At 37.6% G+C, this 26,973-nt stretch overlaps 1 protein-coding gene across 5 annotated transcripts in view; it reads right to left on the bottom strand.

Annotated features, from left to right (window-relative positions):
- The window catches only part of nav3 (neuron navigator 3), a 524,985-nt gene that overhangs the window by 184,097 nt on the left and 313,915 nt on the right, over positions 1-26,973 (bottom strand). For all 5 annotated transcript variants that reach the window (XM_061913994.1, XM_061913995.1, XM_061913996.1 and 2 more), the window contains one exon: positions 16,890-16,998. In XM_061913994.1, coding sequence (XP_061769978.1) covers positions 16,890-16,998 — 109 coding nt within the window. The remainder of the gene's footprint in view (positions 1-16,889; positions 16,999-26,973) is intronic.

The raw sequence follows: 26,973 nt of genomic DNA, 5'->3' as shown, positions 1-26,973 counted from the left end.
TATGGATCCAACTAAAGCATTTGACACAATTAATCACAATATTTTAATCAAAAAACTAGAACGATACGGCATCCAAAGGTTGGTCTTAAACTGGACTAGAAGTTATTTAACCAAAAACAAAAAACACGTAAAGATAGGCGAACACACGTCTAGAATGCTAAAAATATCCTGTGGCGTACCTCAGGGATCAATGCTGGGACCTAAATTGTTTAATATTTATATAAATGATATTTATAAAGTTCCAAAAGTTTTATTTGCAGATGATACAGGAGAGAAAACACAGAAGCTAATACAAATAATAACAGAAGAAATTAACACATTAAAAAGATGGTTTAACAAAAACAGACTATCTTTGAATCTCGGTAAGACTAAAATAATGCTATGTGGTGACAGTAGAAGGGAAAGTCAAACACAAATAAAAATAGACGGAGTAAATATTGAAAGGGGAAAAGAAAACAAACTTTTTGGTGTGATAATAGATAATAAAATGAATTGGAAATCTCATGAAAAAACTATACAACATAAAGTAGCACGAAACACGTCAATAATGAATAAAACTAAATATGTTCGAGACCAAAAATCACTTCATATTCTATACTGCTCACTAGTGTTACATATCGGAGTTATTGTGTTGAAATTTTGGGTAAATAACTACAAAAGTACACTCCATTTATTAACCGTGTTACAAAAAAAAAAAATCAGTTAGAATAATACATAATTTTGGATATAGAGAACACACGTATCGAAAATACCGAAATTCCACGACAGAGTGAACAAAGCAAACTAAAACAAAAGAGAAATATCATTTTAGAGAAAAATGTCATTTCAAACATTCGTACGCACGTACGACACTTAAAACCTCCAGTATGTGGAATTAAATGATGGAATGGATTAAGCAGAGATATCAAATAATGTACTAATTAGATTCACTTCAAGAAAAGAAAAAGACTGAGAAAGTTGAGGAATGCTCATCAAACACTTATTTGGAACATCCCAAGGGTGTGCAGGCTAATTGGGAACAGGTGGGTGCCATGATTGGGTATAAAAGCAGTTGTCCAACAGTTTAAGAACAACATTTCTCAACCAGCTATTGCAAGGAATTTAGGAATTTCACCATCTACGCTCCGTAATATCATCAAAAGTTTCAGAAAATCTGAAGAAATCACTGCACGTAAGCAGCTAGGCCTGTGACCTTGGATCCCTTTGGGGAAACTGCATCAGAAACCGACATCAGTGTGTAAAGGATATCACCACACAGACACTTCAGAACACCACCGTCAGTAACTACAGTTTGTCGCTACATCTGTAAGTGCAAGTGAAAACTCTTCTATGCAAAGTCAAAAGCATTTATCAATAACACCCAGAAACGCCGCCGGCTTTGCTGGGCCCTAGCTCATCTAAGATGGACTAAAGTGGAAAAGTGTTTTTTAGTCTGAAGAGTCCACATATCAAATTGCTTTTGGAAACTGTGACAAAGAGGGAAAAAAACATCCGGTTTGTTCTAGGCCCAAAGTGGAAAAGCCAGCATCTGTGATGGTATGGGGGTGCATTAGTGCCCAAGGCATGGGTAACTTACACATCTGTGAAGGTACCATTAATGCTGGAAGGTACATACAGGTTTTGGAGCAACATATGTTGGCATTCCAACGTCTTTTTCATGGACGCCCCTGACTTATTTCAGCAAAACGATGTAACACAGTGATAAAAATGCCCATTTCAAGACGTGTAGCGAAGCATGTTGCTTTCTAAAGCCACCTCTCCATGAAAATGGGTCATGTATGCAGACATGAGAGAAACATTACCGTTTTAGCACCAGTAAAAAAGCAGGATTTAAACGCAGCTGTCATTTCGTGTGGTGCACCTGAGCTTAGAGGACATAACGAGGTAAATTGGAACGAAGCGTGATGAGCGTGACTGTCATGTCCGTGCAAGCGTGACGCTGATTAATTACTTTGATGCTTTGGAGCTTCCACGGTGATTGCAGCCATTCCTTATTCAGGGGGTGGTAGGGGAGATTAAAGGTTGGCCTGGCCAGGGTTTTGTCACGGACTCAATTGGCATGCAACCTCTGAGGCAGTTATCACCTTGCCACTATTTAAACATGCATTACATTTTTACATTACGACCCGCAATGGAAATGTTGGGCATACATTAGTAAATTCGCTGATGGGTTGTTGGTGTGGGCCAGGGGTCGGCAACACGGTATGATGAAAGAGCCAGATTGGACCATAAAATACCCAAAAACTGATCTGTCTGGAGCTGCAAAACATTAAAAGTCTTATATAAGTGTTATAATGCATGATGTATATATTAGTTATATTACCCTAATATCAAATTGACGTTAAAAGTCTTTTAAAAGTGTTATAATGAAAACAACAATGATGTAAGTGTCTATATTAGCCTAATATCAAATGGACTTTAAAAGTCTTATATAAATGTTATAATGAAGACAACACATGATGTGTTTGTATTAGTTATATTAGGCTACTATCAAAACCACTTTAAAAGTGTTTTATAAGTGTTATAATAAAGACAACACACGATATAAGTCTATAGTAAATATATTAGCCTACTATAAAATGAGTTAAAAAGTCTTACATAAGTGTTATAATAAAGACAATACGGGCTTCACGGTGGGAGAGGGGTTAGTGCGTCTGCCTCACAATACGAAGGTCCTGCAGTCCTGGGTTCAAATCCAGGCTCGGGATCTTTCTGTGCGGAGTTTGCATGTTCTCCCCGTGAATGCGTGGGTTCCCTCCGGGTACTCCGGCGTAATCCCACTTCCAAAGACATGCACCTGGGGATAGGTTGATTGGCAACACTAAATTGTCCCTAGTGTGTGAAGACAACACATGATGTAAGTGTCTATATTAGCCTACTATCAAAATGACTTTAAAAGTCTTACATAAGTGTTATAATGAAGACAACACATGATGTAAGTGTCTATATTAGCCTACTGTCAAAATGACTTTAAAAGTCTTATAAACATGTTATAATGAAGAAAATACATGATGTAAGTGTCTATATTAGCCTACTATAAACATGACTTTAAAAGTCTTATAAAAGTGTTATAATGAAGGCAACACATGATGTAAGTGTCTATAATAGCTATATTAGCCTACTATCAAAATCACTTTAAAAGTCTTATATAAGTGTTATAATGAAGACAACACATGATGTAAGTGTCTATATTAGCCTACTATCAAAATCACTTTAAAAGTCTTATATACGTGTTATAATGAAGGCAACACATGCTGTAAGTGTCTACATTAGCTATATTAGCCTACTATCAAAATTACTTTAAAAGTCTTATATAAGTGTTACAATGAAGACAACACATGATGTAAGTGTCTATATTAGCTTACTATCAAAATGACTTTAAAAGTCTTATAAAAGTGTTATAATGAAGAAAACACATGATGTAAGTGTCTATATTAGCCTACTGTCAAAAGGACTTTAAAAGTCTTATAAACATGTTAAAATGAAGACAACACATGATGTAAGTGTCTATATATGAGCCTACTATAAACATGACTTTAAAAGTCTTATAAAAGTGTTATAATGAAGACAACACATGATGTAAGTGTCTATATTAGCCTACTATCAAAATCACTTTAAAAGTCTTATATAAGTGTTATAATGAAGGCAACACATGATGTAAGTGTCTATATTAGCCTACTATCAAAATGAGTTTAAAAGTTGTATATAAGTGTTATAATGAAGGCAACACATGATGTAAGTGTCTTTATTAGCCTACTATCAAAATGACTTTAAAAGTCTTATATAAGTGTTATAATGAAGGCAACACATGATGTGTCTATATTAGCCTACTATCAAAATGACTTTAAAAGTCTTATATAAGTGTTACAATGAAGGCAACACATGATGTAAGTGTCTATATTAGGGTGGATGGTGGACCGGTACTTTTCAGAGGCGGTATAGTGTCAAATATGATTCATTAGTATCGTGGAACAATACTAATACCGGTACAACGTAAAACCCTATCGTCATCATATTGCAGTCCACACATATCTCTTATGTGTGTCTGCCATCTACTGGTCAGACTTATCATTACACTATGTACCAAATAAAAATAGCTTTGAGGAAGGTAAGCACAACCAGAATTATTCTTTATATCAGGCGCACCGGGTTTTAAGGCAATGAAAGGGATATAAGTAAGCCTTTTAGTCCGTAAAATACGGATTTGACACATCTGACCTTTGCAGTGTGAACACCGCCTTTAAAACCAGTTTATAGAATCAGGTGGAGTCATTAGGTGGCCAAAGAGTCAACGTAGTGGATAAAAGCTGTGGATGCGCGTGAGACTCCGAGTGCGACACAACACAAGCATGTATCGACCGAGGCTGGCTGAGAAGCCTCGGGAGGGAGAAATGAGAAAAATGGAAAACAAACGCAGAAAAAAGGCATTCGTCATGGCGGTGCACACCGCCCCCCTTGGTAAATGGACCGAGATGATAAACGGCGAGGGAAGTCTGGGGACAAACCACCAGGAGCTGTCATCATCAAGTTCCAGGCAGGTGTGTGATGGTCAGCCAGCAGGTGAGCGGGCTTTCATTAAAGGCCGGGAATGGATGATGATAATATTAATAGAAGGAGAACTCATTAATAATTTGAGGAAGATGTCGCTTTCAGTCCAGGTAATCCAACACATTCAACAGTACAGCGGAACCTCCGTTTATGAACTTAATCGGTGTTCCTACAGTGAAACGTTTGCATAGTGCAGGGGTGGACAACACAAAATGTTGAAAGACCAAATATTGGACCAAAAAAAAAAAAAAAACATTCTGGCTGGCGCAGCAAAAACATAAAAGCCTTATACAAGTGTTATAATAAAGTCAACACATGTTGTAACTGTCTATATTAGTCTACTATCAAAATGACTTTAAAAGTCTTATATAAGTGTTGTAACAAAGGCAACACATGATGTAAGTGTCTACATTAGCCTACTATCGAAATGTATTTAAAAGTCTTATATAAGTGTTATATAATGAAGGCAACACATGATGTAAGTGTCTATATTAGTTATAATAGCCTACTAATAAAATTACTTTAAAAGTCTTATATAAGAGTTACAATGAAGGCAACAAATCATGTAAGTGTCTATATTAGCCTACTATCAAAATCACTTTAAAAGTCTTATATAAGTGTTATAATGAAGGCAACACATGATGTAAGTGTCTATATTAGCCTACTATCAAAATGACTTTAAAAGTTTTATATAAGTGTTATAATGAATGCAACATATGATGTAAGTGTCTGTATTAGCCTAATATCAAAATTACTTCAAAAGTCTTATATAAGTGTTATAATAAAGGCAACACATGATGTAAGTGTCTATATTAGCTATATTAGCCTACTATCAAAATGACTTTAAAAGTCTTATATAAGTGTTACAATAAAGGCAACACATGATGTAAGTGTCTATATTAGCTATATTAGCCCATTATCAAAATCACTTTAAAAGTCTTATATAAGTGTTATAATGAAGGCAACACATGATGTAAGTGTCTATATTACCCTACTATCAAAATGACTTTAAAAGTTTTATATAAGTGTTATAATGAATGCAACATATGATGTAAGTGTCTATATTAGCCTACTATCAAAATGACTTCAAAAGTCTTATATAAGTGTTATAATAAAGGCAACACATGATGTAAGTGTCTATATTAGCTATATTAGCCTATTACCAAAATGACTTTAAAAGTCGTATATAAGTGTTATAATAAAGGCAACAAATGATGTAAGTGTCTATATTACCTATATTAGCCTATTACCAAACTCACTTTAAAAGTCTTATATAAGTGTTATAATGAAGGCAACACATGATGTAAGTGTCTATATTACCCTACTATCAAAATGAGTTTAAACGTTTGATATAAGTGTTATAATGAAGGCAACACATGATGTAAGTGTCTATATTAGCCTACTATCAAAATGACTTTAAACGTCTTATATAAGTGTTACAATGAAGGCAATACATGATGTGTCTATATTAGCTTTATTAGCCTACTATCAAAATGACTTGAAAAGTCTCATATTAGTGTTATAATGAAGGCAACACATGATGTAAGTGTCTATATTAGCCTACTATCAAAATGACTTCAAAAGTCTTATATGAGTGTTATAATAAAGGCAACACATGATGTAAGTGTCTATATTAGCTATATTAGCCTATTACCAAAATGACTTTAAAAGTCGTATATAAGTGTTATAATAAAGGCAACAAATGATGTAAGTGTCTATATTACCTATATTAGCCTATTACCAAACTCACTTTAAAAGTCTTATATAAGTGTTATAATGAAGGCAACACATGATGTAAGTGTCTATATTACCCTACTATCAAAATGAGTTTAAACGTTTGATATAAGTGTTATAATGAAGGCAACACATGATGTAAGTGTCTATATTAGCCTACTATCAAAATGACTTTAAACGTCTTATATAAGTGTTACAATGAAGGCAATACATGATGTGTCTATATTAGCTTTATTAGCCTACTATCAAAATGACTTGAAAAGTCTCATATTAGTGTTATAATGAAGGCAACACATGATGTAAGTGTCTATATTAGCCTACTATCAAAATGACTTCAAAAGTCTTATATGAGTGTTATAATAAAGGCAACACATGATGTAAGTGTCTATATTAGCTATATTAGCCTATTACCAAAATCACTTTAAAAGTCTTATATAAGTGTTATAATGAAGGCAACACATGATGTAAGTGTCTATATTACCCTACTATCAAAATGAGTTTAAAAGTTTTATATAAGTGTTATAATGAAGGCAACACATGATGTAAGTGTCTATATTAGCCTACTATCAAAATGACTTTAAACGTCTTATATTAGTGTTATAATGAAGGCAACACATGATGTAAGTGTCTATATTAGCCTACTATCAAAATGAATTTAAAAGTCTTATATAAGTGTTACAATGAAGGCAACACATGATGTAAGTACCTTTATTAGCTATATTAGCCTACTATCAAAATGACTTTAAAAGTCTTATATAAGTGTTATAATGAAGGCAACACATGATGTAAGTGTCTATATTAGCTATATTAGCCTATTATCAAAATCACTTTAAAAGTCTTATATAAGTGTTATAATGAAGGCAACACATGATGTAAGTGTCTATATTACCCTACTATCAAAATGAGTTTAAACGTCTTATATAAGTGTTACAATGAAGGCAATACATGATGTGTCTATATTAGCTTTATTAGCCTACTATCAAAATGACTTTAAAAGTCTTATATTAGTGTTATAATGAAGGCAACACATGATGTGTCTATATTAGCCTACTATCAAAATGAATTTAAAAATCTTATATAAGTGTTACAATGAAGGCAACACATGATGTAAGTATCTTTATTAGCTATATTAGCCCACTATCAAAATGACGGTAAAAGTCTTATATAAGTGTTATAATGAAGACAACACATGATGTAAGTGTCTATATTCACCTGCTCAGTGGCCCCGTGGTTAGAGTGTCCGCCCTGAGACTGGGAGGTTATGAGTTCAAACCCCGGCCGAGTCATACCAAAGACTTAAAAAAATGGGAACCATTACCTCCCTGCTTGGCACTCGGCATCAAGGGTTGGAAATTGGGGTTGAATCACCAAACATTATTCAGGGGCGCGGCCCACCGCTGCTGCTCAACGCTCCCCTCACCTCCCAACAGGGGGATGGGTCAAATGCAGAGGACAAATCTCCCCACACCGAGTGTGCGCGCACGTGTGTGTGTGTTAACTTTAACTTAAAAATAATGCCATTTTTTGTGGTCCCCTTTATTTAGAAAAGTACCGAAATATACTTTGGAACTGGTACTAAAATATTCGGGATCGGGTTGACCCTATTGCATACTTATTAGAGACTTTAATGCAGTTTGTAAACGGAGGTTCCACTGTACTTGGGGATCCTCAACAAGGTTTAGCCTCCATTGTTCTTCCTTCAGTGGTTATGTCACTTCAAAATGTGTGTGCGCTGGCTTCGGAACGTTCCGTGTCTCAGCTTCACTGAGAATATTACAGCTGAGATTTATAAACTGCCTGACAATTAACCGGCCAAATATTTGCAGGACATATTAGCATGTCTCCTGAGGACAGGTTTGGGCTTTTTTTTTTTTTTTAATGAAAAAAAAAACACATTCCTGTGCCGAAAAATGTTTCGCTGTCCGAAAATATCCACTGGCAGCATTCTCTGGTGAATTTCTGCGTGAGTGCCCGGCTGTGATTGGCCGAGCCAGCCAGGTAGGGGGGCGGTGTCAGCTTGGACGCCTTCAAACTTGGCGTCTCCGCCACAATAGTTGGGCAGCGCACATTGTTCAAGGAGAAGTAGGAATAGAACAATCGCAGGAGCAGGTTGGAAACAACAAAACAAACAAAAGCTCCCAGTGGAGAAACATTTTATCAGAACCGACACCGCCCGCTAAAATAAATCAGAGGTCGGCCACCTTTACCACTCACGGAGCTATTTAAACCCGTTTCACAGAGTAATAAAGACAATGGGAGCCGCTAACATTCTCGCGAATATCCAATTGGCGTTCGTCCTGATGACAAAACTATGGGCGTGCTGTGAAGCCATTGCCTTTGACACCTTCAACAACATGTACAAACCGATTGTTAGTCCAGCAACATGTTGTGTGCAGCTTCCGCAATCACACGTACAAGATTGAAAGGCATACTGGGTGATACAGAGTACACTGATGGTTGTGATATAAACAACTTTAACACTTACTAATATGCGCCACGCTGTGAAGCCATACCAAACAAGATTGACAAACACATTTCGGGAGAACATCCTCACAGTAACACAACATAAATGCAACACAACAAATACCCAGAATCCTTTGTATCAATGACACATCCTGACTATTTTATACACCCCGCTAGCAGCAATCCCCGTGCGTCGGTAAGGTGGGCGGGGTTGGGGGAGCGGGGTGTATAAAATAGTCAGGAATTGTCATGGATGCAAAGGATTCTGGGTATTTGTTGTGTTGCGTTTATATTGTGTTACTGGGAGGATGTTCAATCTTGTTTGGTGTGGCTTCACAGCGTGGCGCATATTACTAAGAGTGTTAAAATTGTTTATATCACAACCATTAGTGTACTCTGTGTCACCCAGTATGCCTTGCAGTCCTGTGCGTGTTGCTGCTAGCGGGGTGTATAAAATAGTCAGGAAATGTCATGGATGCAAAGGATTCTGGGTATTTGTTGTGTTGCGTTTATATTGTGTTACTGGGAGGATGTTCAATCTTGTTTGGTGTGGCTTCACAGCGTGGCGCATATTACTAAGAGTGTTAAAATTGTTTACATCACAACCATTAGTGTACTCTGTGTCACCCAGTATGCCTTGCAGTCGTGTGCGTGTTGCCGCGGAAGCCACACACAACATGTTGCTGGACTGACAAGCAGAGCCTACATGTTGTAGTACGCGACAAAGCCAATGGCTTCATAGCAAGCCCTAATACTTATTATCCGGGTGACTACCGGCAGTCATTCTAGATAATTTTAGCGTCTCCTATTGTCTTCTTCGCTTTGTGACACGGGTCTAAAATGGCTCTTTGAATGGCAAAGGATACCGATCCCAGAACCATATATATCAAATATTTCCAGATGATTCAACCGCCAACCGCCCGAATCTAATTAAAATACATTTTTTCGTCATGTCACCCGCCCGACCCGCGGATAAACTCCGCGGCTGAGACCGCAAACCGCGCATCTCTATTCATATACATATATATATATATATACACACAATATATATATATATACATATATATATACTAGGGCTGTGAATCTTTGGGTGTCCCACGATTCGATTCAATATCGATTCTTGGGGTCACGATTCAAAATTATATCAATTTTTTTTGATTCGATTCAATTTTCGATTCAAAAACGATATTTTTCCGATTCAAAAGGATTCTGTATTCATTAATACATAGGATTTCAGCAGGATCTACCCCAGTCTGCTGACATGCAAGCAGAGTAGTAGATTAAAAAAAAAAAAAAGCTTTTATAATTGTAAAGGACAATGTTTTATCAACTGATTGCAATAATGTAAATTTGTTTTAACTATTAAATGAACCAAAAGTATGACTTATTTTATCTTTGTGAAAACATTGGACACAGTGTGTTGTCAAGAATATGAGATGCGATGCAAGTGTAAGCCACTGTGACACTATTGTTCTTTTTTATTTATTCTTATAAATGTCTAATGATAATGTCAATGAGGGATTTTTAATCACTGCTATGCTGAAATTATAACTAATATTGATACTGCTGTTGATAATATTTATTTTTGTTTCATTACTTTTGGTTTGTTCTGTGTTGTGTTTGTGTCTCCTCTCGATTGCTGTGTTTATTGCAGTTCTGAGTGTTGCTGGGTCAGGTTTGGTTTTGGAATTGGATTGCATTGTTATGGTATTGCTGTGTAGTGGTTTGTTGGATTGATTAAAAAAAAAAATTAAAAAAAATTGATTTCTAAAAAATGAGAGTCGATTCTGAATCCCACAACGTATTAGATTCGTATTCCAGTAGATTTTTTTCCACATCCCTAATATATATATATATATATATATATATATATATGTATATATATACATACACATATCACATATACTGTATATGTTACAGTATATGTATATATATGTATATATATATATATATGAATGTATTTATATTTATACATGTGTATATTTATCTGTATGTATCTATGTATGTATATATATATGTATATATATATATATATATATATATATACATATATATATACATGTATATGTGTGTGTGTATGTATATATATATATATATATATATATATACATATATATATACACATATATATATATATATATATGTATATATATACATACACATATCACATATACTGTATATGTTACAGTATATGTATATATATGTATATATATATATATATGAATCTATTTATATTTATACATGTGTATATTTATCTGTATGTATCTATGTATGTATATATATATATATATACATATATATATACATGTATATGTGTGTGTATGTATATATATATATATATATATATATATATATATATATATATATATATATATATATATATATATATATATATATATATATATATATATATATATATATATATATATGTATACTGTACATACATAAATGTATATCCATCTATCTTCTACCGCTTGTCCCTTTCGGGGTCGCTGGAGTCTATCTCAGCTGCATTCATATACACACACACACACACACACACACACACACACACACACACACACACACACACACACACACACACACACACACACACACACACTAACACACACACACACGCACACACACACGTCTATGTATATATATATATATAAATATATATATATATATATATATATATATATATATATGTATATATACACACACATATATATATGTATATATACAGTATATATACACATATATATACACATGCACACACACATATACATATGTACACATATACATACTTATATCCACATATACACATGTACATATACATATGTACATATATACATACACATATGTACAATCCATATATATGTGTACATGTTTTTATATATATAAAGTGAAGTGAATTGAATTATATTTATATAGCGCTTTTTCTCTAGTGACTCAAAGCGCTTTACATAGTGAAACCCAATATCTAAGTTACATTTTAAACCAGTGTGGGTGGCACTTGGAGCAGGTGGGTAAAGTGTCTTGCCCAAGGACACAACGGCAGTGACTAGGATGGCGGAAGCGGGGATCGAACCTGCAACCCTCAAGTTGCTGGCACGGCCGCTCTACCAACCGAGCTATACCACCCCATATATATATGTAAATATTATATTAATATACTTGATATATAATCAATGATTAATAATTGGATATTAAAAGGACGTAGAAAGTTGACCTTGTTTCTTTCCATCAATGAATCAGAACTATCAAGCAGCTAAAATAGGATAAGTGCGGGGAGTGTTTTGCATATTTCCCACCATGCATTGCACATTGGGTGTCATTTTGAAGCATATGCGGTGCTTGAACGTTTTTGTTGATAATACCCACAACGTTAAGTGGACAGGTTGTGTCGTGTGTGACCATGTGTGTTGACCTTTTGCGTTGTTTATTTGCGCAGCTTTTGCATTTTCCTTGTTGTTTCTGTTTCAGTGAATTCTGCCTCGGATTGTATTGCCAATTTCTGGGTCTTCGATTCCCTCTCCACTTCTAAATGTAAAAATCATGCAAAAATATTAAAGAGTATAAAACAATTATTCTATGAGCTAACTACCTTTATCTGAATAGCCATTCGGGATTTATAGCATGAAATTGCTGCAGTACTTACAAAATAGTGCTGCTCGGATTCTGATGAGAGTGCGGGAATAGGACCACATCACACCAGTTCTCAAATCCCTTCACTGGCTTCCTGTTCCATCCAGGATTGAATGCAATGTCTAACTACTAACCCACCAGTGCCTCCTTGGAAATGCCCCCCCTCTACCTCAAAGAACTGCTCACCCCCAAATCCTCCACACTACACCTCCGCTCCGGACAGGCTAACCTCCTCAAACCTCAGAGGACCAAGCTCCGAACAATGGAGGAATGGGCTTTCTGCTCCGCCGTTCCCAGTCTGTGGAACGCTCTCTCAGATCACCTGAGGGCACCACAGACTGTGAAAGCTTTTAAAAAAGCCTTTTTTTTTTTTTTTTTAAATATATGCATGCTAGTTCTAGCTATTAGGCTGTTGTACTTTTTATATTTTTTTGCATTTTAATTTGTTTTATTTGTAGTATTTTGATTTTTTTATTGATTTTTTTTTCTTTTTTTTTTAATGCACTGAAAAGTCACCTGCTAGAGAATGAAAAGTGCTTGAAACTCCGCATGTCATCACCTCTGTTCTCTGCCACACCCACACAATGCCCAAGCAACCATTTCCACATCAACATCGTATGAAAAAAAATAGCCAACGACAGAAGGAGATAACGTCCGCAGGAACCTACCACATAGCGAAGGACATACACTTTTTGATTTCCTATTATGCAACTCATTTTTATTTGACAGTTATTGACATATCTTGTGTGACATCATGCACAAAAGTGCACTTTATTTGTTTTAAACTATTGTAGTGGTGTTCTGTATAAAAAAGTGCACTTTAATTTAGTGTTTTTTTGATATGTCATTTTAGTGACATCATGCACAAAAGTGTACTAATAGCTTGTTTTAAAATGTCTCTGACAATGTTGCACTTTCTGTTTTGGAAATGACATGAATAGTTGTGCCACTGCTTAATAACTGTTTAATAAATACACTTTTGCTAAACTGACTTAGTTGTGATTTCCCTCTCTGCATGAAAGTTTAAAATGAGCATATATTAATGCAGTATGAAGAAAAATGTTTTAATGTAGACACATAGAATCATCATACTGCTGTGATTATATGCATCAAGTGTTTATTCAAGGCTAAGGAAAAATATCCAGATATTTGTCGTGTATCGTGACATGGCCTAAAAATATTGAGATATTAATAAAACGCCATATTGCCCATCCACAGGAACCACATGGGTTAGCCTACTCCATACATCATTTACAAGCTTATTAGTGTTCACTTCACAGCCACATATATTCCATCTAGTTATTGACATTATTTACACAATATTTTGTATGTTTCAGTCACTATGTTATTTAGTCACTACAGTAATTACAACTTGTGTTCACATCCACAGGAAACACATGGGTGAGCCTACACTATACAGTATTTACAACCTTATTTGTGTTCACTTCACAGCCACAGATGGTTTATCTAGTTATTGACATAATTTACACATGACTTTGTATGTTTTAGTCACTATAGTAATCACGTGTGCTTGCATCCACAGGAACGACATGGTTTAGCCTACTCTATACACTTTTTACAACCTTACTAGTGTTCAATTCACAGCCACAGCAGTTCATCTAGTTATTGACATTATTTACACATTACTTTGACCGTTTCCTTCTCTATGTTATTTAGTCACTTCAGTAATTAAAACTTGTGTTCACATCCACAGGAAACACATGGGTTAGCCTACTCTATACAGTATTTACAACCTTACTAGTGTTCACTTCACAGCCACAGATGGTTTATCTAGTAGTTGACATTATTTACACATGGCTTTGTATGTTTTAGTCACTATAGTAATCACAACGTGTGCTTGCATCCACAGGAACCACATAGGTTAGCCTACTCTATATACTATTTACAACCTCTTACTAGTGTTCACTTTACAGCCACAGATGGTTCATCTAGTTATTGACATAATTTACACATGGCTTTGTATATTTTAGTCACTATAGTAATCACAAATTATGCTCGCATCCACAGGAACCACTTGGGTTAACTTACTCTGTACATTATTTACAAGCTTATTAGTGTTCCCTTCACAGCCACATATGTTCCATCTATTTATTGACATTATTTACACATTATTTTGTCTGTTTCAGTCACTATGTTATTTAGTCACTACAGTAACTACAACTTGTGATCCCCAGGAACCACATGGGTGAGCCTACACTATACAGTATTTACAACCTTACTAGTGTTCACTTCACAGCCACAGATGGTTCATCTAGTTATTGACATAATTTACACATGACTTTGTATGCTTTAGTCACTATAGTAATCACGTGTGCTTGCATCCACAGGAACCACATGGGTTAGCCTACTCTATACACTATTTACAACCTTACTAGTGTTCACTTCACAACCACAGCAGTTCATCTAGTTATTGACATTATTTACACATTACTTTGTCCGTTTCTTTCGCTATGTTATTTAGTCACTACAGTAATTAAAACTTGTGTTGACATCCCCAGGAACCAAATGGGTGAGCCTACTCTATACAGTATTTACAACCTTACTTGTGTTCACTTTACCGCCACAGATGGTTCATCCAGTTATTGACATAATTTACACATGGCTTTGTATGTTTTAGTCACTATAGTAATCACAACGTGTGCTTGCATCCACAGGAACCACATAGGTTAGCCTACTCTATATACTATTTACAACCTTACTAGTGTTCACTTCACAGCCACAGCAGTTCATCTAGTTATTGACATTATTTACACATGACTTTGTATGTTTTAGTCACTAGAGTAATCACAACTTGTGCTCGCATCCACAGGAACCACATGGGTTAGCCTACTCTATACAGTATTTACAAGCTTATTAGTGTTCACTTCACAGCCACAGATGGTTTATCTAGTTGTTGACATTTACACATGACTGTCTGTTTCCGTCATTATGTTATTTAGTCACTACAGTCGTTACAACTTGTGTTCGCATCCACAGGAACCACATGGGTTAGCCTACTCTATACACCATTTACAAACTTATTAGTGTTCACTCCACAGCCACAGATGGCTTCATCTAGTTATTGACATAATTTACACATGGCTTTGTATGTTTTAGTCACTATAGTAATCACAACGTGTGCTCGCATCCACAGGAACCACACGGTTAGCCTACTCTATGCAGTATTTATAAGCTTATTAGTGTTCACTTCACAGCCACAAATGGTTTATCTAGTTGTTGACATTTACAGATGACTTTGCTGTTTCCGTCATTATGTTATTTAGTCACTACAGTCGTTACAACTTGTGTTCGCATCCACAGGAAACACATGGGTTAGCCTCCTCTATACAGTATTTATAACCTTACTAGTGTTCACTTCACAGCCACATATGGTTCATCTAGTTATTGACATAATTTACACATGGCTTTGTATGTTTTAGTCACTATAGTAATCACAAATTGTGCTTGCATCCACAGGAACCACATGGGTTAGCTTACTCTATAAACTATTTACAAGCTTATTAGTGTTCACTTCACAGCCACATATGTTCCATCTAGTTATTGACATTATTTACACATTATTTTGTCTGTTTCAGTCACTACGTTATTTAGTCACTACAGTAATTACAACTTGCGTTCACATCCCCAGGAACCACATAGGTGAGCCTACTCTATACAGTATTTACAACCTTACTAGTGTTCACTTTACAGCCACAGATGGTTCATCCAGTTATTGACATAATTTACACATGCCTTTGTATGTTTTAGTCACTATAGTAATCACAACGTGTGCTTGTATCCACAGGAACCACATAGGTTAGCTTACTCTATACACTATTTACAACCTTGCTAGTGTTCACTTCACAGCCACAGCAGTTAATCTAGTTGTTGACATTATCTACACATGACTTTGTATGTTTTAGTCACTATAGTAATCACAACTTGTGCTCGCATCCACAGGAACCACATGGGTTAGCCTACTCTATACAGTATTTACAAGCTTATTAGTGTTCACTTCACAGCCACAGATGGTTGATCTAGTTGTTGACATTTACACATGACTTTGTCTGTTTCAGTCATAATGTTATTTAGTCACTACAGTCTGTACAACTTGTGTTCGCATCCACAGGAACCACATGGGTTAGGCTACTCTATACACTGTTTATACACTTATTAGTGTTCACTCCACAGCCACAGATGGCTTTTTCTAGTTATAGAAATAATCTACACATGACTTTATATGTTTTAGTCACTATAGTAATCACAACTTGTGCTCGCATCCACAGGAACCACATGGGTGAGCCTACTCTATACAGTATTTACAAGCTTATTAGTAATCACTTCACAGCCACAGATGGTTCATCTAGTTATTGACATTATTTACACAATAATTTGTCAGTTTCAGTCACTGTGTTATTTAGTCACTACAATATTATTGGGGTAGGTATTGTCAAAAAAAAAAAAAAGGAGCAATAAAATAGGCACAGAACCGAGGCCAAGCCCCTGCAGCCTACCTGTGGCTGATCTGTGTCCCCCGGAGACTGGACATGGTTTCTTCCAGGTTCTGCCGCAGGTCAGCGATGTTCTTTACCGTCCTCATTCGTCTGGTCTCGGGGTCCTCTCCTGCAGACACACATTCCGTTTAGTGGAAAACCGGCGCAGGCATCCTCATCCCTCCTCGGGAGACAAAAACCGACACAGCGCTTCATCACGTGTGTCCCCACGGACAAAGAAAATAATAAATGGTCATCCAAAGTCATCCTACCACTGATGCGACTGACAAAAGGACTCAAAGCTGAATAGGAAACGTGGTGCCATGACACCGTGTGCCTACCAAAAGCAAACTCAGTCAGATCTCCTTTTCTACTCGTTAAAGTTACATGACGCTGGGGAAAAAGGCTAAAAAAAAACGAGGGCGAAAAAGTTAGCATGTTAATTTTAGCATGCTAGCAAGCGAACATTAGCATGCTAGCAGTTAGCATGTGTCACATACCAAGTTGTATGGCTGTAAGGTGTATAGCATCGTAAGTAGAGATAAAAGTGTATAATTGTAAAAAAAAAAATTAGCATCTCATTTTTAGCATGCTAACGTTGGCATGTTATCTTTTTTAGCCAGTTTTGCAACCGTTTACCTTACAGTCATACAACTTGGTATCTGACAATTGTTGACTTTTACCATGCTAATGTCAGCATGCTATTTTTTTAGCCAGTTTTGCAACCGTTTACCCCGCAGTCATATAAGTTGGTGTGTGACAATTGTTGACTTTTAGCATGCTAATATAAGCATGCTAAAAATGTCATGCTAACTGTTTGAGCTAGATTTACACCTTTTTCTCTTTAATTCCACTGCCTTACAGTCATATACCTGGGTATGTGACACTTGTTGACATTTAGCATGCTAACGTTAGCATTCAAAAAATGTCAAGCTAACTGTTTGAGCTGGATTCACACTTTTTTTTCTCGAATTCCACAGCCTTACAGTCATATAACTTGGTATGTGACACTTCTTGACTTTTAGTGTGCTAACGTTAGCATGCTATAAGTGTCATGCTAACTGTTTGAGCTGGATTCACACTTTTTTTTCTCTAATTACACAGCCTTACGGTCATATAACTTGGTATTTGACACATGCTAACGTTTTCAGCTAATTTTGGAACCGTCTACCCCACAGTCATAAAACTTGGTGACACTTGTTAACTTTTAGCATGCCAACGTTAGCATGCTAAAAATATCATGCTAACTGTTTGAGCTATATTTTCCACATTTTTCTTTCTAATTACACAGCCTTACAGTCATATAACTTGGGATGTGACACTTGTTGACTTTTAACCTGCTAAGGTTAGCATGCTAAAAATGTCATGCTAACTGCTTGAGCTAGATTCACACTTTTTTTTCTCTAATTCCACAAGCCTTACAGTTGTATAACTCGGTATGTGACACTTTACTTTTAGCATGCCACCGCTGGGATGTTAGCCTGCTAAAAATGTCATGCTAACATTTTCCACGAATTATACACTTTTAGTCATATAACTTGGTATGTGACACATGCTAACGAATAGCATGCCAATTTTAGCTTGTTAAAACGCTAAAATAACATGCAAATTTTTTTCTGCAAGATTTTTAGCGATTTACCCCAGCGTCATATAACTTGGTATGTAACATTTAAAACTTTTAGCATGCCATCATTTGCATGCTAGCCTGCTAAAAATGGCATGCTAACAATTTTCCGCTGATATTTTTTTCCCGCTACTTCCGCAGCCATACACCTTAGTGTCATATATCTTTTTCTGTGAAACATGCCAAATGTTACTTTGTTAACATTAGCACATATGCCAATTGTTAGCATTCTAATGTTAACATGCTAACATTTTAGGCCAGCTTGGTAGCTCATTTTGTATGGTTTCACCTAAAACTCACAGATGAGTTTTAGGGGATTCGGACATTTCAACCATCCACACACACTACTCTTCCAATATATCGAACGCAACCCATGTTTTTCCTTCCCCAAACTTCTTGTTTTTCCTGGAATTTCGCAGAATTTTCTCTCTATTGACAAAATGAATGGGAAATATACAATCTACGCCGTATCCCACATTTCTCACCCGATTTCACCCGTTCCAACTTCCACTCACCCTGAACATTCAAGCCTGCAAGTTTCCCGGTATAGAAAATTCCCTGATTGCCCCAAATTACCAGGAATTTCCCCTCCATTGAAAATGAATGTCCAATATACAAACCTCTCCATATCCCACATTATTCAACCGATTCGAAGCGTTTACTTTCAAAAATTCCCAAATTTCTAGGAAATTCCCATTCCCAATATACAAACTTCTCCATGCACATTTTTCATCCGACTTGAAACGTTCCAAAATCCACACACTCCACTCACCCTGGACATTCAAGCCTGCATGCTTCCCGGTTTAGAAAATTCCCTGAATAACCTGAATTATCAAGAATTTCCCACCCACCCGTTGAAAATGAATGTCCGAAATACAAACCTCTCCATATTCCGCATTTCTCAACTGATTGGGAGGGTTCCAACATCCACACAATCCACTCAGCCTGAACAGTCAAGTCTGCATGTTTTCCGGTTTAGAAAATTCCCTGACTACCCACAATTACCAGGAATCCCCCCGCCCCTCCATTGAAAATGATTGTCCAATATACAAACCTCTCCATATTCCGCATTTCTTAACCGATTGGAAGCGTTCCAACATCCACACACCCTGGATATTCAAGCATTCACGCGTAGTGGCCTTTTGCACCCATAGTGTATTCGAAAGCAATTTCGATGTCATTAAAAATATCAATAATTATTGATATAGACCAGGGGTCGGTAACCCGCGTCTCCGGAGCCGCATGCGGCTTTTTGGCAACTCAGTTCATTCAATAGCCACTAGAGGTCACTGGACTAGCATGAATTTCAGTTGCTATTTGACGTGCAGGTGTAAAATACCCAATATTACCTAAAAGTATAAAAAACAAGAAAAATACTACATTTTGTGACACTTGTTAAGTGACGTAGTACACACGGGAAGTGTCGTTGTCATACATGGCTTATTAGTGATTCCCAAAGCCCCAAAAAAGTCTGCGGGCTATAGAGCTTTTTCATTTCGGGCTCCAGTACTCTGGAATGCCCTCTCGGTAAAAGTTCGAGATGCCACCACAGTAGAAGCATTTAAGTTTCACCTTAAAACTCATTTGTATACTCTAGCCTTTAAATCGACTCCCTTTTTAGACCAGTTGATCTGCCGTTTCTTTTCTTTTTCTCCTATGTCCCACTCTCCCTTGTGGAGGGGGTCCGGTCCGATCCGGTGGCCATGTACTGCTTGCCTGTGTATCGGCTGGGGACATCTCTGCGCTGCTGATCCGCCTCCGCTTGGGATGGTTTCCTGCTGGCTCCGCTGTGAACGGGACTCTCGCGGCTGTGTTGGATCCGCTTTGGACTGGACTCTCGCGACTGTGTTGGATCCATTATGGATTGAACTTTCCCAGTATCATGTTAGACCCGCTCGACATCCATTGCTTTCCTCCTCTCCAAGGTTCTCATAGTCATCATTGTCACCGACGTCCCACTGGGTGTGAGTTTTCCTTGCCCTTATGTGGGCCTACCGAGGATGTCGTAGTGGTTTGTGCAGCCCTTTGAGACACTAGTGATTTAGGGCTATATAAGTAAACATTGATTGATTGATTGATGCGGCTCAGCTGCACAATCGCCGACCCCCCAGATTGTTGCGGGGAGATTCCGGAATTCAATGCCTCTCCCGGACATCACGTTCTCCAATTTTTACTCGGACTACAATATTAAGGGCGTGCCGTGATGATATTACTCTTAACGTCCTCTTGAAGGTCATCGCGCCCGCCATTCACGGAATGCTATTTGCGTGCCGACCGGACACATGTATTTCGCTGCTTCTATCGACACATGTATGAGATTGCAAGGCATACTGGGTGACACAGAGTACACTGACGGTTGTGATATAAACAACTTTAACACTCCTACTAATATGCACCACATTGTGAACCCACACAAAAGAAGAATGCCAAACACATTTCGGGAGAAAATCCTCACAGTAACACAACATAAACGCAACACGACAAATACCCAGAATCCTTTGCATCCATAATAATCCTGACTATGTTATACACCCCGCGAGCACCAAACCCCCCACCCCCTCCCTGCGTGGTTGAGGTGGGCGGGGTTTGGTGCTCGCAGGGTGTTTAACATAGTCAGGAAATGTCATGGATGCAAAGGATTCTGGGTATTTGTTGTGTTACTGTGAGGATTTTCTCCCGAAATCTGTTTGTCATTCTTCTTTTGTGTGGGTTCACAATGTGGCGCATATTAGTAGGAGTGTTAAAGTTGCTTATATCACAACTGTTAGTGTACTCTGTGTCACCCAGTATGCCTTCCAGTCGTGTGCGTGCATCTGCGGAAGCCTCTCACAACATGTTGCTGGACTGGCAAGCAGTTTGTACATGTTGAAGAAGGTGTTTAAGACAATGGCTTCATAGCATGCCCTTATTCTTGTCATCTGGGTGACCACCAGCAGATATTGGCGAGAATAGTTGCGGCTCCCATTGTCTTCCTCATTTTGTGAAACGGGTCGAAATGGCTCTTTGAGTGGTAAAGGTTACCGACCCCTGATATAGACCGATGGAAAAAACAAAACCCTGTTGAACAGTGTTTAGCCTTATCGCCCAGCTCCAGCTTCCCCCGCACGTGAAAATAAGGAGTGATCTGAACACACTGCCAGCCCCAAAACAATCGCGTGCACTGACGACCATCGTCTTGTTTCGGTACGTGACGCGCGGCGATACACGCTGTCTGAGTCGCACGCTTCACCGAGTGTGATGAGGAGCGGCTGCTGTGGTGGCACTGACAGCACCTATCAGATGCTGGAACGCCTAATGTCCGGAATGGAGGCGACACAACAGCACACTGCAGTGAACCTGTTTTGTGTTCGAGGACACGGTCTAGTAAGAGTGCACCTAAAACTTTTGTGTTATGTTTTGATTTTTGGTAAAGAAATAACGGAAAAATAATCAGGCGTGTGATTTGAAAATATTGAAGACTGAAAATATTTCGGGGTTCTGGGACAATGAACATGCAAACATTTGCAAAAAAGAACATATGTTTTAATGTTTAAAGAATTGAAATATAATCAACAGAGTTGACATAAATACAAAGCCCATTCATCCAAATGAATCTGTCACTGTGTTATTTAGTCACCACAGGAACAACATGGGTGAGCCTACTCTAAACACTATTTACAACCTTACGAGTGTTCACTTCACAGCCACCAATGGTTCATCTAGTTATTAACATTATTTACACATTACATTGTCTGTTTCAGTCAATATGTTATTTAGTCACTACAGTAATTACAACTTGTGTCAACATCCACAGGAACCACATGGGTAAACCTACTCAATACAGTATTTACAGCCTTACTAGTGTTCACTTCACAGCCACAGATGGTTCATTAAGTTATTGACATTATTTACACATTACATTGTCGGTTTCAGTCACAATGTTATTTAGTCACTACAGTAATTAAAACTTGTGTTAACATCCACAGGAACCACATGGGTTAGCCTACTGTATACAGTATTTACAACCTTACTAGTGTTCACTTCACAGTCACATATGGTTCATCTAGTTATTGACATTATTTGCACATTAATTTGTATGTTTTAGTCACTATAGTAATTACAACTTGTGTTAACATCCACAGGAACCACATGGGTTAGCCTACCCTATACAGTATTTAAAACCTTACGAGTGTTCACTTCACAGCCACAGATGGTTCATTTAGTTATTGACATTATTTACACATTACATTGTCTGTTTCAGTCACTATGTTATTTAGTCACTACAGTAATTAAAACTTGTGTTAACATCCACGGGAACCACATGGGTTAGCCTACTCTATACAGTATTTACAACACTTTACAAAAGTTCAATTCACAACTACAGATGATTCATCTAGTTATTAACATTATTTACACATAACTTGGTCTGTATCAGTCACTATATTATTAAGTAGCTACAATAATCTACAACTTGTGGTCACATCCACAGGAACCACATGGGTTAGCCTACTCCGTACATTATTTACAACCTTACGTGAAGTTAACACTTCACTTCACAGCCACAGATGGTTGATCAAGTTATTGACATTATTTCCACATTACTTTATCTGTATCAGTCACTACAGTAATTACAACTTGTGTTCGCATCCACAGGAACCACGTGGGTTAGCCTACTCTATACAGTATTTACAACCTTACTAGTGTTCACTTCATAGCCACAGATGGTTGATCCAGTTATTGAAATTTTTTTACATCACTTCGTCTATTTCAGTCACTTAAGTAATTACAATTTGTGTTTACATCCACAGGAACCACATGGGTTAGCCTACTCTATACAGTATGTACAACCTTACTAGTGTTCACTTCACAGCCACCGATGGTTCATCTAGTTATTGACAATATTTACACAAAACTTTGTCTGTTTCAGTCACTATGTTATGTAGTCACTACAGTAATTACAACTTAAGTCAACATCCACAGGAACCACATGGGTAAACCTACTCAATACAGTATTTACAGCCTTTCTAGTGTTCATTTCACAGCCACAGATGGTTAATCCAGTTATTGACATTATTTACACATAACTTGGTCTGTATCAGTCACCATGTTATTAAGTAGCTACAATAATCTACAACTTGTGGTCACATCCACAGGAACCACATCGGTTAGCCTACTCCGTACATTATTTACAACCTTACGTGAAGTTAACACTTCACTTCACAGCCATAGATGGTTGATCAAGTTATTGACATTATTTACACATTACTTTATCTGTATCAGTCACTACAGTAATTACAACTTGTGTTCGCATCCACAGGAACCACGTGGGTTAGCCTACTGTATACAGTATTTACAACCTTACTAGTGTTCACTTCATAGCCACAGATGGTTGATCCGGTTATTGACAATTTTTTACATCACTTCGTCTATTTCAGTCACTATAGTAATTACAATTTGTGTTTACATCCACAGGAACCACATGGGTTAGCCTACTCTATACAGTATGTAAAACCTTACTAGTGTTCACTTCACAGCCACCGATGGTTCATCTAGTTATTGACAATATTTACACATAACGTTGTCTGTTTCAGTCACTATGTTATGTAGTCACTACAATAATTACAACTTGAGTCAACATCCACAGGAACCACATGGGTAAACCTACTCAATACAGTATTTACAGCCTTTCTAGTGTTCATTTCACAGCCACAGATGGTTAATCCAGTTATTGACAATATTTATACATCACTTTGTCTATTTCATTCACTATAGTCATTACAATTTGTGTTCACATCAAGAGGAACCACATGGGTTAGCCTACTCTATAAAATATTTACAACCTTGCTAGTTTTCACTTCACAGTCACATATGGTTCATCTAGTTATTGACATTATTTACACATTAATTTGTATGTTTCAGTCACTATAGTAATTACAACTTGTGTTAACATCCACAGGAACCACATGGGTGAGCCTACCCTATACAGTATTTAAAACCTTACGAGTGTTCACTTCACAGCCACAGATGGTTCATTTAGTTATTGACATTATTTACACATTACATTGTCTATTTCAGTCACTATGTTATTTATCAATCAATCAATCAATGTTTACTTATATAGCCCTAAATCACTAATGTCTCAAAGGGCTGCACAAACCACCACGACATCCTCGGTAGGCCCACATAAGGGCAAGGAAAACTCACACCCAGTGGGACGTCGGTGACAATAATGACTATGAGAACCTTAGAGAGGAGGAAAGCAATGGATGTCGAGCGGGTCTAACATGATACTGTGAAAGTTCAATCCACAATGGATCCAACACAGTCGCGAGAGTCCAGTCCAAAGCGGATCCAACACAGCAGCGAGAGTCCCGTTCACAGCGGAGCCAGCAGGAAACCATCCCAAGCGGAGGCGGATCAGCAGCGCAGAGATGTCCCCAGCCGATACACAGGCAAGCAGTACATGGCCACCGGATCGGACCGGACCCCCTCCACAAGGGAGAGTGGGACATAGAAGAAAAAGAAAAGAAACGGCAGATCAACTGGTCTAAAAAGGGAGTCTATTTAAAGGCTAGAGTATACAAATGAGTTTTAAGGTGAGACTTAAATGCTTCTACTGAGGTGGCATCTCGAACTTTTACCGGGAGGGTATTCCAGAGTACTGGAGCCCGAACGGAAAACGCTCTATAGCCCGGAGACTTTTTTTGGGCTTTGGGAATCACTAACAAGCCGGAGTCCTTTGAACGCAGATTTCTTGCCGGGACATATGGTACAATACAATCGGCAAGATAGGATGGAGCTAGACCGTGTAGTATTTTATACGTAAGTAGTAAAACCTTAAAGTCACATCTTAAGTGCACAGGAAGCCAGTGCAGGTGAGCCAGTACAGGCGTAATGTGATCAAACTTTCTTGTTCTTGTCAAAAGTCTAGCAGCCGCATTTTGTACCAACTGTAATCTTTTAATGCTAGACATGGGGAGACCCGAAAATAATACGTTACAGTAGTCGAGGCGAGACGTAACAAACGCATGGATAATGATCTCAGCGTCTTTAGTGGACATAATGGAGCGAATTTTAGCGATATTACGGAGATGAAAGAAGGCCGTTTTAGTAACGCTTTTAATGTGTGCCTCAAAGGAGAGAGTTGGGTCGAAGATAATACCCAGATTCTTTACCATGTCGCCTTGTTTAATTGTTTGGTTGTCAAATGTTAGAGTTGTATTATTAAATAGAGTTCGGTGTCTAGCAGGACCGATAATCAGCATTTCCGTTTTTTTGGCGTTGAGTTGCAAAAAGTTAGCGGACATCCATTGTTTAATTTCATTAAGACACGCCTCCAGCTGACTACAATCCGGCGTGTTGGTCAGCTTTAGGGGCATGTAGAGTTGGGTGTCATCAGCATAACAGTGAAAGCTAACACCGTATTTGCGTATGATGTCACCTAGCGGCAGCATGTAGATGCTGAAGAGTGCAGGGCCAAGGACCGAACCCTGGGGAACTCCACACGTTACCTTAACGTAGTCCGAGGTCACATTGTTATGGGAGACACACTGCATCCTATCAGTAAGATAAGAGTTAAACCAAGACAGGGCTAAGTCTGACATACCAATTCGTGTTTTGATACGTTCTAATAAAATATTATGATCGACGGTATCGAAAGCAGCGCTACGATCGAGGAGCAGCAACATAGATGACGCATCAGAATCCATCGTTAGCAATAGATCATTAGTCATTTTTGCGAGGGCTGTCTCCGTGGAGTGATTTGCCCTGAAACCGGATTGAAAGGTTTCACATAGATTGTTAGACGCTAAGTGTTCATTTAACTGCTCCGCAACAATTTTTTCAAGGATTTTTGAAATAAAGGGAAGGTGAGACACCGGTCGGTAGTTTACCATGAGGTCAGGATCGAGGTTAGGTCTTTTAAGAAGAGGATGAATAACCGCTTTTTTGAATGCTAGGGGAACAGTGCCCGAGGAGAGTGATAAGTTTATAATATTTAGCACTGATGGACCTAATAATACAAAGAGCTCCTTGATCAGTTTCCCAGGAAGAGGGTCAAGTAAACATGTTGTTTGTTTTATTCCATTTACACGTTGTAACAATTCCTCTAATGTTATTTCCTCAAAACGAGAGAAACTATTTTGGAGGGCAGTATCCGCCGTATATACCATCGTATCAGTGTTAATAGAACCCCGTTGTAGCTGGGACGCATTTTCTTTAATCTCCTTTCTAATGACTTAAATTTTCTTACTAAAGAATTGCATAAAGTCATCAGCTGAGTGGGTTGAGCTACTGGAAGGGGTCCCTTGTTGGGTTAGCGATGCTACCGTACTAAACAAAAATTTAGGATCGTTTTTATTACGGTGGATGAGATTTGAGTAATATTTAGCTTTAGCTAAGGTAAGCATGCGTTTATAAGTTATTAAACCATCACTCCATGCTTGATGGTGCACCTCAAGTTTAGTCGTGCGCCATTTGCGTTCCAGCTTTCTACATAATAAT

This window comes from Nerophis ophidion, linkage group LG10, assembly GCF_033978795.1.
Source record: "Nerophis ophidion isolate RoL-2023_Sa linkage group LG10, RoL_Noph_v1.0, whole genome shotgun sequence".
In the NCBI taxonomy this organism is placed as follows: domain Eukaryota; kingdom Metazoa; phylum Chordata; class Actinopteri; order Syngnathiformes; family Syngnathidae; genus Nerophis; species Nerophis ophidion.
This window is presented reverse-complemented; position numbering and strand designations above follow the sequence as displayed.